The sequence below is a fragment of the Silene latifolia genome, chromosome X (assembly GCF_048544455.1).
Source record: "Silene latifolia isolate original U9 population chromosome X, ASM4854445v1, whole genome shotgun sequence".
NCBI lineage: Eukaryota > Viridiplantae > Streptophyta > Magnoliopsida > Caryophyllales > Caryophyllaceae > Silene > Silene latifolia.
Window position 1 is genome coordinate 69,605,594 of NC_133537.1, and position 13,433 is coordinate 69,619,026.

The 13,433-nt window shown below is 33.6% G+C and overlaps 1 protein-coding gene across 1 annotated transcript; it reads right to left on the bottom strand.

Moving 5' to 3' along the window:
- Positions 1 to 243: 243 nt before the first annotated feature.
- Positions 244 to 9,051, bottom strand: LOC141623393 (uncharacterized). Its single transcript, XM_074439510.1, has 6 exons — positions 8,302 to 9,051; positions 7,534 to 7,745; positions 2,435 to 2,705; positions 2,270 to 2,355; positions 2,090 to 2,181; positions 244 to 977 (listed from the first exon to the last, which is right to left on the bottom strand). The coding sequence occupies exons 1-6, from the start codon at positions 8,581 to 8,583 to the stop codon at positions 745 to 747; spliced, it is 1,176 nt and encodes a 391-aa protein (XP_074295611.1). The 5' UTR covers positions 8,584 to 9,051; the 3' UTR covers positions 244 to 744.
- Positions 9,052 to 13,433: the final 4,382 nt, after the last annotated feature.

A 13,433-nucleotide genomic window follows, 5' to 3' on the forward strand; every position in this document is an offset into this window, starting at 1 on the left:
GACATGCAACTATGCCCTTGCCTTGGCGCCCAAAATAGGCAGAGCCGACTCATTTCTGACCCCCATACTCAGTAACCAGTTTCGAATAGACAAAAACCCGACTCGATAAAACTTCACTTTTAGAGTTACAGCAGATTAACAGACATCTAATCCAACACATGCCAAGATCAACCATGCCAATGCCAAACCCCAGCAAATTATAAGGGCAATGAAGCAAACTAGAGAAAATCAAGCAAACCAACATTACTGTACAAATCTACGTCTATATACTCTATAAAATAGAAAAAAGTATCATAATTCCGTTACAACCTATCAAAATCCCCTTTACAATGTTTGCTAGCTACTACGTTCTAGTCACTACGCACATTAGGGCTGGGGGATTAGTCAAGGTACCCGGAAAATAAAGCAGTCTCTCATTTGCTGTAACCTGACTGGTTCAAATTTTCTTGCACCATTTCTACACCTATCTTGTTACTTTCTCGATTCAGCTGGGCCTTTTCCCTTCAACTGTACTCTCGGCACCTCTACTTCTACATTTTTTTCCCCTTTGATTTTTTTGATTTTTTTGGGTTTTTTTGATTTTTTTTTTTTTTTTTTTTTTTTTGATTTTTGGTTTTTGAAATTTGCATCATAGATGACTAAAACAAGTCACGGGGAAAAACCCCAACTCATTGACCACTGAAAGCCGCGCTTAAACATCCTCGAAATGGAAGGCAATGTACCATGGCAGTTTACTTATCGACATCATCTGTTTCGACTGAAAAATAGGTAGTCAGGGTGGTTAACCTGGAGAAGCCTGAGCCAATTATCAGCTGCTTCCAAGAGTGAGTTCACTAACTGATTGTCCTTTCCACTACTTGAAGTCCACAACGATCCTCTGAACTTGTAAGAAGAAAGACCGTAAACTGGTAGAGAGATCCTTGGAATGCAATCAATCTCATTTGGGTAAGTCACCACTGGAGCTTGAGAAGGGGCATCTGCAAATTAGAAAATTATGAGTACCACATTGAAAAACAGTGTTTCAGGAAGAAGTTACTAATTGAAGAAGTGCAATTTGAACTCCTTTACTTTGGGCTGAGGAGTAAGTTTCCACTATCAAATTAAACTTCAAACTCCTGTTGATGATAGGCTGATAGCAACTCAATCAATACATAAGTAGAAGTGTAAAAACTGATAGGAATGGAAATATTAAAGTCAAATCTATACCCTCCCCGGTTATCATCTTAATTGGAACTAACCATGAAATCATTCTTTCAATTCTAGGGAATTGCCCTTATTACTAAATATCACGGTTGCCCCAAATTTATGACGCAAAGAACATAGTCAGCACGCGACTATCAATTCCTACGATCAAGATACAAAGTGAGATTAACAGCGTGTTTCGAAACAAAATAAGAAGGGGAAAGAAGGGGTGAAGGGGAGAGGAGGGGGAATGAGGTAGTTTTTCTTCCAAATTGTCCCTATGTTGGAAAGATTTTAATTTGCCTTATAGGAAGAAATGGAGGGGTCTGCTTTAAATTCCTTCAATTTGCTAACCAAACAAAGAAAATTGCCTCCCTCCTTTCCCCCCGCTTTCCTTTCCTTTCAAATCTCTTCATCCAAACAAAAGGGTAATATCAGGATTTTCCCAAATGTAATAAATCCTCATCAGTCATCACCAACTGTATACCATTCAACCAGCAGGACCTTCATGGTTTTATTTATTCACCAACATGGCAACATCACTGGCGCTTCTCAAAAAATCAAAAAATGATGAAAAGTAGTAAAAGTCAAAAGGATCAGTCAGGGATGAGCTGACAGGCTTCTTAAGCAAGAGAAAAGGCCAAAGAGTTGCTCAACAAGTATTTGACTATGCATATCCACACAAAAGGTGCAAGAACATAATACAATAAGATTGTACGACACTGCTGTATTTTTTGGATACTCCCATCATTCAGACCTCAATCTTGCTATCCCTACTGCAATAGTGAATAACTTGTTCATAAAGAATATACACTATAACACGAAGAAGGCAAGCATGTAACCAAAAATAACACTTCTTGCCACAAACAGAAAAGGTACCAACCATTATCAAGTATTAGCGCATTACCTCCTACTGGGGTGTAAAGAGAATGATAGGTCAAGAAACAAGCCTCCAAATCTTTCAATGTTGGTCCCGTTGGTATCCTATAAATTGGGTACCTAAAATATACAAATTATATTAATATCAGCAGTAAAAGGCAAGTTAATACAAGAGACTTGACTTGAAGGCACTAAATAACATGTATACCATGCCACAGATAGCCAACTGGTAGACAGTAAATCAGAACTCCGAAGTGAATTTAGCTCCGGAAATCGCAAGGCCAGATCAGATATCTGACCAAACAAAATAAAGAAAGTAAGCATTATGATAAAACTGAGCCATCAACTTCGGAGGGGACAATGAGAGGATAACCTTATCAGCCAGAGGTTCACGACAAAATGGTGGATCGTACTCAAGATATTGAAACAACAGGGAAACTTGAGAATTCCCTGATTCACCATCATCACTTGACCCCTCATGCACCGTTATATGCTGGGTTTTTGAGAGCAATTTCTCCATTTTGAAAGAAATATCGCTCGGAAGGCTGCAAGGATTGCGCTGCCCTCTAGAGTATGTCAACGCCTGGTCCCTCTCAGAATCACTGCTACCCCCACTACTTGAATTGCTGTCCTCACTCTTTCGCCTGGTACATACAAAAACGTTTAGTCCTCTGCCAGTAAGAGATTCCAAAATACTTTCTAAGCAATCAATAAAGCAACAGTTTTGTTATACGTCAAAAATATAAGAAAGAAGAGGATGTCACTGCGTAAGCTAAAAACCCGTAGTATACAATGTAATAAAAAAAAACTTCTCCACATGAAACATAGCAATAAGCCGACGTAGTACGGCAGCAGGTATACCAAGGATACATTTGTTAACCTACAAACGTCGCTATGAAAGATAAAGCACTAGCTTATAGAAACTTAACAAATAAATCCCAAAGACTAACATTCCATATATGGTTAGGTTTTTTTTACTGCTAACCCTTAAGTGGTACACCTTCCAAAAAATTCTAACTAAGAGCGACAGTCAGAACTTTTCGCTACAAACACTTAAAGCATTGTGTTATTGTGCATGATATTCCAGGTTCTGTAAATACCCTACGCAAAGACAAAAAAACATATCTATAGACCGTCATGTTGTCCTTATCATAGGAGATACTAATTCAACAGGGTCAAATGGCATAATTAACTATTTACCAACTTTTAAGCGCCTGACAATTTCAATATGTCGATCGACCATACAGCATTAATGAACAACCCCTCCCCCTCCCAGTTACCTTAATGTGTGACTTTTAGAGTCTGTAATCAGAAATGTCGCACAATCCATATCTAACTAAGACTGCATCAAACCATTAGCTTGGCTACAATAGTCAGGCCACTAAATGTGCGCACAGAATTTACACATAATAAGTAAACTCTCAGTTAACATATAAATGACTTGATTTGTTTCTCAGTCAACTACATCACATACACTAATTACATTGCTGATTTCTTTAGGCCATGAATCTAATGTTCAACTAATAAATTGTTATGATCTGCCTTTAAAGTTTCCGATACGCTAGGTGTTATGTCGCATGTGTATCTGTTCTAAAAGTGTCCCAATATACCACCAACGAGTCCAAGGATCCATTGCTAGCAATACAATAACGAAAATCAGAAGTTAGTTTGTTACACATTTCCAGCCAAGATGCTCCAATATACCATGTGTATACAAAGGCATTTCCATATAACATCTTGGATGCAAATGTCACATGTGTATCTCCAGGTCCATGCCAGTAATACGATAACAAAAAACCACACGGCATTACACATTTCCAACGAAGACACCTTTGTTAAACTACGTAGGCATCCCCAAGTGTTGATTCTTATTTCATACTCTCACATACAAAAATTTATTCTGTTAGTTCAATTTTTTAAGCCAAAGTGCCATGAAAAGAATATTTCTACATGTTTAATAATAAGTCAAGAGCCCGTGTTACGAGAAGCATGCACAAGTTGTGGTTCAACTAAGACGAGAACAAAATGCACTCACTCGCTCATGGCTCATAAATAGCAACATCTCACACTGATTTATATACATGAGTTCTTAGTTTGAGGAGGCGCAAGGCGCATCGAGACGCTAAGAGGCCGAGGCGACGAGGCCAAGGTTTGCCTTGTGCTTTTTGAAAGCGAGGCGCTTAATTTGAAGAGGAGGAACTACATCAAGGCACACCGAGGTGCAAAGCGCAAGGAAATCGGGCACGCCTTTTGGATAAGAGATGCCTTATATTTAGTAACAAATTTTTATTTTCCGAATAACATTTTGGGCAACAATACTTTTTTAAGAGTTTTAATGTTGACTATCATGTAAATGAGTAAAAGTTAGGAATAATGGGTAAAAGAAATGGCATGCTTAAAAGATCGTCATTGCTCTTTCATGGACGGGTTTTACTCTTTCACGGACTTTTTTCCATAATTTTTCCATTCATGCCCTTTTCTAGAAAACAAAGAATACAGTTTCTCTCTCACTCTCTTCTCCCTCTCCTCTAAAATTAGTCCTAATCTTACCAAAATCATCAATTGTGCACTTTAATTCACTCATTAAACAAGTAATTATTCTAATTTGATCGGCAATCCATCAATTTTTTATATCAAAATTAACTGCATATACTTCAATTAAGCAAAATTTTACAATTAGGGTTCATTGAGGAATTTATGGTTGGGGTGGTCGGTCGCCGGAAGGGGATGGGGCAGGGCAGTGGGCGTCGTTGCAGGGGTGGGGCCTGGGGGTATGGTGGTCGTGCGACTGAAGTCGGGTAGGGATGGTGGTCGTGGGTTTGGGGTAGGACGAATGGTGGTGGTAGGTGTGCGACGATGGTGGTAGGGGCGGGGGTCACAGATGGAAGAGGGTGGATGTTGCGTGGTCGGAGAAACCTGGGCCGGTGGTGCGCGTCTGAGGCGGGAGGGAGGGGGTGGTCCAATGGTGGCAGGGGAGGGGGGGGGGGGAAGAGGTTGTATTTTTCTTCGTTAGTTTCTAGGAGTGGTGGGTGGCCTTGGCCGGCTGTGTGCAGGCATCTAGGGCGGTGGGGCAGCGGAGGGAGCAGCGAGACGGTGGTTGTTGGGGCGGTGGTGGTGGTGGTTGATAGTTGATAGGAGGGAATTGAAAGGTTAAATTGAATTGAGAACAAAAAACGGTATTGAAATAACAAGGGTATAATGGTCATTTATGTCCATGATTGAGTAAATCATGTTCATAAATGAGCACCACCCTAAAAGATCTAGATGAAAAAGATATGGAAAGTGCGTACTAGCGAATCTTGTTAAGTGAGACTCGTCCAAAAGCTTCACCTAAATTGCACCGAGGCGTTGCGTTTTAGCTGGTGCCTCATCCAAGGCCTGCCTTAGCCGGAGGCGGGTTTTTTAAACTAAGGCGAGGCGCCCTATTTTTAGTAACAAATTTATGTTTTATTGGTGGATGTACATTTTGCTCGAAATGATCTCAAATCTTAGAAAGAATAAAAATCAACTTTTACTTTGCTTAAGGATTTCATATAACATATCTCCGACACGTCTTGAAGTATGGTAAAAATCACATATTTATAGAAACAAAACAAACAATTACTTTCATTAAGTAGGCCACGCGAACAAAAAGAAGGCATTTTATGACACAAGTAAAATGGGAGGGAATATGGGTTTAGGACCTTAGTTTGAGAAGGAGCAAGGCGCATTGAGGCAATGGGATCCCAGGGCGACGAGGCGCAACACAACAAGCGAGGCAAAGGCGCACACCTAGGTTTCAAAATGCGCAAGGCACACCGAGGCAGAGGGGCCGATGCAATGTGGCGCAAGGCGAAGGCGCACGCCTTTTGCACGTGAGGCGCCCTATTTTGTATAACAAATTTGTAATTTCCAAATAAAATTTTGGGAAACAATAGGCTTTTTAGGAGTTCTCAAGTTGGCTAACATGTAAGTTAGGAATAATTGGGAAACGAAATGGTGAGCCTTCTCTAAAAGATATGGAAAGTGTATATTAGTTAGCCTTGTTAGACCTTGTTAGGTGAGCCTTGTCTACAAGGCGCACCTAAAATGCACCGAGGCGTTTTGGTTAGTGACTCATCCAAAGCGCGCCTCAGACGCACACAAGACGCGCTTTTTTTAAACTAAGGCGCACGCCTTATGAACACAAGGCACATTGATTATCAAATGAACATCTATATTTTAGAATAACTTTTTGTGCAACAAGAGTCCCTTTTTTGTTTTTAAAGAGAGCTAACATGAATTTATAAGTGGAAATGAAGCATTAGGGGGGAAACAGAAGGGTGAAATGAAAGAATTTGGGAAAAAAAATATAGGATTTAATAGTAATGCGCCTTGGGTGCGCCTTTTGGATCCCATGCACCTCAGACAGCTTGGAAGCCTTAGTGCGCCTTGCGCCTAGGTGCGTCACAGGCGCACTTTTTTAAACTAAGTTTAGGACTAAAAGATAAACCGGAAAGGAAGTTATCATACTTTTTTTACCAAGAAGTTGAAATTGCAATGAAACCGTGGATCAAAACGAGAGATTGGAACGCCTAGCGTACAGAACAAGGTTTAAAATTATGATATTGGATATGTCGAACAATTTCCTAATGTATAAATTCCCCTTCAGGAATCTTATTGACAGTCCAATGAAACCTCCTTTCGCGTGCCATATTATGAATATGCATATGGTACTTTCACAAATGGAAACTCAGATAATTAAACCATACAACGGAACCTTAAATGCTCAAGTCCAAAAATAAAATTCAACTGCCCAGCTCTTCTGATGTTATCCTTGTTAATAGTTCACATTTGCATAACCTCACCCAATTGAATCAGAAACTGTACATTAACAATACGCGCACTCAAAACTTATCGAAGATATGGGTGATACCTTAAAATTTAAGACTAGATGGCCCACAGAAAGTGGTCAGCCATGAAAATTTCAAAATCGACCCTCCCACAAAGAAAAAAAAAAACTAAAAATAAAAGAAAAACTCGGTTTCCATATTTAAATGTGTGATTGCAAGATTTCAGCAGAAACGTGAGTACCTGCATTGTAAAAGATATCTTTGCACAGAGAAACATTGTGATATAGGAAGAATCTAAGGCTCTGGCACTGGCAGTTAGAGGGCGCGTGGATTTTTGACATAACATTGCCTTTGAGCGACAACATAAATGAATAGATGGCTTTTACAATACTACGGGGTCCCCGCAAAAAAGACAATGTACCAAAACTACATACTCCATGGTTACATTTTATTAATATAAATCCATGGAATGCAAGTCAATATCCTAGAATTACTAACTGAAAGGGTTTACATCAGATAATACCACAGAGAAATAAAAAGATAAAACTAAACATGTACAAATCCAAGTATGAAAACCTAAGTGACATTCAATGATTCCAGTTATACAGAATAAATGAAACTTGAAGAAATGCAGCGTCGAGCATAAACGAATTTCTGATACCTTGACTTAGCAGTAGATTTTGAAGGATCAACGTAGATTTGAATGCCTGACAGATAGGGTACATAGTATTGAACAACAGAATCACTGTCATTCAATACCAAAGGAACTCCGGCACCATAAGCACTCCACTCCTTAAATGAATTCCACAGGTCACTGAGGATGAAGTACGGTTGGACCTCGCCATCACATGTACTTAAACCCTTCATCGTCGTCTGCAAACCATCATTCCCCAATCCAACCAAACCAATTACTCAATCAGCATAACTTATTATGTTGGCAATAAATGTGTTAATGCAACCACAAACAATCAACTTTCAGCAACTATTTTATTAAAAAACAACAACCATTTATTCACTTAAAACAATGAAGCTGCCACCCAATATTCATTCCAGAAAATATTACTATCACATAACGAGTGACAAAATACGTTTCCTATGGCGATATCGTCCCCCCTAACCCAATCAATTTAACCCATTTTGAATCAGTAACAATTTTCAAGTTCAGAAAATGCAAAATCCCAAAATTGGAATGACAAGGACCGGTTCCAAGAGTTGAAGTGTTGAACCCTGACATGCACTTAATCAAGAAATGAATGTATCAACAAAACAACATATAATTTTTCTTAAACACTCATTCAACATGTATACAAGTAATCTCCATAATAAACAAACTAATAACAACCAGCATTAATGATTAAATAAACTTCGATAACGCGTAAAATAAATAAAAATAAAAATAAACCCAACATTAAATAAATAAATAAAATACCTTGGATAGATAATGGGCATGAACAGAAGGAGTAATTGCTCCAAGGAAACGTTCCAAATTACTTAAAGGCAACTCAACACTAGGTGAAATGACACTTATACCCTTCGTTCCACCATTAACAACATCATTTTTAGTTCTTTCAAATTCTGCCTTCTTCTCATTATTATCATTAATTTTATTTAAGCTTGAACTTAATTTCTTATCATTATTCTTATTATTATTATTCTTATTATTAAACCCATTACTTTGTCTTCCATTAAACTGTAACCCAGCTCCCACCATTTTTCTTTGTTTTTTTTTTTTTTACTAAAACCCACAAAAAAAAAAACAAAAAAAACCCAGAAAAAATTAATACCCAAGAATTAATTTTTTTAAGAAATCAAGAAAATAAGACGATTTTTTTTTCGATCTGCCCAGAATTTTAATAAAATCGAAGATCAAAACAAGAATTTAAGAAAAATGAGAATAATTGGGTATGCTTAGTTTTGACGAAAGTTGATTTTATTTTATTTTTTTATGATATGATGTTAGTGAATATTAATTTTGAAAAATGAAAGAAAGCTTAGAAATTCAGTGACCACGGAATTGAAAGATGACAGAAGAGAGACCAAAATAAAAATAAAAGAAAAAGATTAAAATTGGTTTTTGTTATTTTTTGTATGAAAATGAAACAATGTCAAATTTTTTTTATATAATTATTTGGGTTTTTCTTTGGATTTTATCAGGAGAAAATTAGATGAATGAAGCAATGAGGAAAATAGGAGAGATGAGGAAGAAGAGTTTTTAAGTGAGTGATGATGATTTATTAATATTATAGGGTAGATACATGAAATCGTCCAAGTTTGTGTAACGCAACTTCTAAGATTATTTTCCACTATTAATCTCATTTCAGATTAAAATCCTAAAACCAATTATTAAATCACAAACTTTTTGTTTAAAAAAGAGACAACTTAAAAGGATCAGTAGCTAAAATGGGACAAAAGCAAAATTACTAATTTCTACTCTCTTCGTCCTGACTCTCGATCATTTGTTTATCTTTGGTTTTTGTACTCCCTCCTATTTCCTTGTATCTCCCCCTTTCTTTTGGGCACAAAAATTAAGAAAGGGGAAGAAAGAAGAAATAAAGTAGAATAAAGTATTGTAAGTTGTGAAATTTATACGTGAGAGAAAATAATAAAGAATGAATAATGAATAAAGAATAGATAAAGTAATGAGAGTTGTTGATTTTTTGGGAGAGAGAAATTAATAAAAAATGAATGAAACTTACCAAAAAAGGAAGGAGGGAAGATAATCAAACTTGTGTGAAAAAAGAAAGAGGAAGATAATAGGAAATTGGAGGGAGTATAAGATATGGAAAAGGGAGAGTAAAGTTGTAATGATTGTTAGTGGATGACAATTGGATTGTAATGGAGGTGTATGATCAAATTACCCATAAAATCCCTCCATCATATAGAAAGGTAAACAAACAAATAAACGCTCTAAAAAATGTAATAGGTAAACAAATGACCGAGACGAGTAGTAAAAATCTTATGTATCTATCCAAGTAGGGTGTTATTTGACCAATTGACCTTATAAAAACTTGGGAGAAACAATCACTCACTAAGGCGCCTTTTTCTTTGGTTTTTTTGAATCAATCGAGCTAAAATGAATGAAGTTGAACTGATGAATCGAATTTGAATCGAATCGAATGGAGCCGAGCTAAATCGAATCGAATCTGAATGGAGGTTATTTCAATGAACTTAATAGAGTTGAACTGAACTAAGCTGATTAGAGCTGAATTGAACTGAAATAATATTAATATTAATATTAATATGAATAACAATAATTATAATTATAATTATTATAATTATTAATTAATATTAATTAATAATAATAATAATATTATTATTATTATTATTATTATTATTATAATTATTATAATTATTGTTATTATTATTATTATTATTATTATTATTATTATTATAAGAAGAAGAAGAAGAAGAAGAACGTTAATAATAATAATAATAATAATAATAATAATAATAATAATAATAATACTAATAATTTGATTATTATTATTATTATCGTTATCGTTATTATTATTATTATTATTATTATTATTATTATTATTATTATTATTATTATTATTATTATTATTATTATTATTATATTATTATTATAAGGTAGCCACCATGAACCATGGTTCACCATCAATCTAATTAGGTGAAATAATGGAGCACCGATTTGGTAGATTGATGTTTAAAATATAGTCATTTATCATCCTAATTTGACTGATTAGGTAGCCATCACGAAGTACCAACAATCCTAATTTAATTAATTTGATAAATAAAAATTGACAGACCCTAATTTCATCTTTAACAAATAAATAAAATTTGGTTCATTAATTAAAACTCAACAAATAATATTAATAATTGATAACAAGTAAATTAATTTATTATTTGATAAATTAGAATCCATCTTGTAAGTTTTAAGTCATTTGAGCAATTAAATTAAGTTTTAGGGAAAAATATTGAGTTAAGAGTTCACTTGGTTCGGTTTTAGGTGAAAAGGGTACAAAATAGAAGTTATGAAAAAGTGTATGTGAAAGAGTAAAGTTCGTATATGAAAAAATAATTAGGTATTAATAATAGTAATATTAAAATTAACAATGTTATTAATAATATTATTATTAATTAATATTCATAATAATAATAATAATAATAATAATAATAATAGTATTAATTATATTAATATGAATATTATTGATTTTAATAACCATAATATTCATAATAATAACAATATGAGGATGACTAATTAATAATAAATTAATAATAATAATAATAATAATATTAATAAAAACTATTAAGTTTAAGATTTGCAAAATTGAAATTGGCTGAATTTAGTGGAGTGAATTTAATCGAATCAATAGAAATTGAATCGAATCGAATCGAGTTGAATCGAATCGATCTGAATAAGTGAATCGAGTTGAATGAATCGAATAAGTAAGTGAATGAAATGAAATGAAAAAAATAATGTAGGAAAAACATGACCTAACTTATTGAGATATCACTTATTACGCACCCTTTTATTATCAACGGTTTCATCCACCATATCCCATATCCCATATCCACAAGATAAATCAGGTGGAATAGATAACAGCTGGATATTTTCATCCTTAATATTTTACTACTATTCATTGATTAATTTTCGAGATTTACAAATTACAGACTTAAATGAAGTTAAGAGTAGTTACTAAAGATACACAAACTACTGTATCAAATTTCAAATCAATTGTGCAAACTTTGATAAGTTGAAAATAACTAGTATAGACTATGTGCAATGCATGTACGGTATATATAGATTTTGATATTTTAATGTATTAATTTATTTAATTATAAATTTTTATTTTTTACTATATTATTTATTGATTTTTACTTTTTACTATATTAATGTGCAATGTATATACGGTATATAGACTGATGTATTGCTTATAATCATCTAATGAGTCACCAAAAAAATAAAAAAAAAGTTACGAAGTATCATTACCGATTGAACAAGTGAAGTAATACTATTTTTTTTCATCAACCTCATTGAACAATGATAGCATATCCGTCTAACGTGTAGTTCGTCTGAGCCTATGTTGACTTATTTGTTGTAAATAGTTTCATCAAAACATCATTTTGTTGACCACTTTATGTGATAAGTTGCCTTATATGAGCACTTCAAAACCATACAATATTGCAATTCATTTGAATTAATTTTCTTAATTCAAATTCATGTGACGAGTTATACAATTTTAAACATTAAATAAAGTTCCTTGAACTTAGTTGATGTGCTTATTTATCATAGTTAAAATAACATTCAATAATATGTTTTCAAAATTATTAAGACTATTAAAAAAATAACGTTTCTTAGACTACTAGCTGAGATAATAGTTTGTTACAAAAGGTTATGTGGGTCATTGGATTGGAGTACATAAATTTAATGCACGTATTTGTTACAATTTGCAGTTGTCTTTTTCTTAATCTGATTGGAGTACATAAATTTAATGCACGTATTTGTTACAATTTGCAGTTGTCTTTTTCTTAATCTGTTTTGATTTTTTTCCTTTTAGGTTTGTCGACTCTTAATTTCGTTATTTTTTCCATATTTTGTGCATTATTTCAAAAGGTAACGTAAGAGACGTATACTTTTTCATAAGGTAACGCTTGGAAGAAAATTTTGCTCCAATTAGATTGACCATAAGTCATTAAAATTGATTATTTTTTTAAGGAAACAAATTTGGTTAAAAGTTAATTAAAAGAAAAGAATTTAGTAGGTTTAAAAATAGGCTCTAAACCTTGTGACTTGAGAGAATTAGGACATTTTTTTTAATCTAAATTCAATTAATTTACTATTAAGCTTAGTTTAGTTTAGTTAAATTAACTTTTAAGTCTATTAAATTTAGTTATGTTTAGTCAAGTAAAATATAATTACGTTTACTTAAATAAACTTTAACTAGTTAAGATTAATTAAGTTAAGCTTAGTTTGCTTTAAAAAAAGTCAAGTATAGTTAGTTTATTTCAGTTAACTTTAATTAATTTAAGTTAAATTTAATAAAAAAATTATTTAAATTAAGTTAATTTATTTAAACATATTAAGTTAAGTTAAATTCATCAAGTAAAGTTTAATTAAGTAAAGCTAATTTAATTAATCAAGTTACGTTCATTGTAATTAAGTAAAAGATCGAAATAAGTTTAATTAACTAGGAACTACCATCTACCAAATTTGGCGGTGTTAAAGCCCGAGTTTTCCTTCAATTCTAAATATTTTCTAGTTATGTTATTAAAATTACCCTTATCTCTTATTTGTTGTTATTCTGTTCTCACCGTGTGTGAGTTTTGTGTCTGACATTAGTGTGAGTTCCATCAATCTATTTGAGAGGTTCAAGAATTATGGGTCAGATCAAGGCTCTTATGTCTATTGATACGGTGATGCGACGAGTTTCGAATCATTGACGTACAATTTTAGAACATGCAAGGTTCATTTTTTTTCAAAACAATATCAGATCTATAAATCCCCTCGCTAATTATATGAAAAAACAATTGCATTATAGAGGGGATATATACAAAATCGCTTTTATCTTATATTGATCTTTGTTCACTTTAATTTAC

Bases quoted from the DNA above. Each gene is read 5' to 3' on its own strand.
- LOC141623393 (XM_074439510.1), bottom strand. From the start codon at position 8,583: ATGGTGGGAGCTGGGTTACAGTTTAATGGAAGACAAAGTAATGGGTTT. The intron at 2,706-7,533 runs GTATCAGAAATT...TGTATGTACCAG, and splicing joins AAATCTACTGCTAAGTCAAG to GCGAAAGAGTGAGGACAGCA. The intron at 2,356-2,434 runs GTTATCCTCTCA...TTGTTTGGTCAG, and splicing joins GTGAACCTCTGGCTGATAAG to ATATCTGATCTGGCCTTGCG.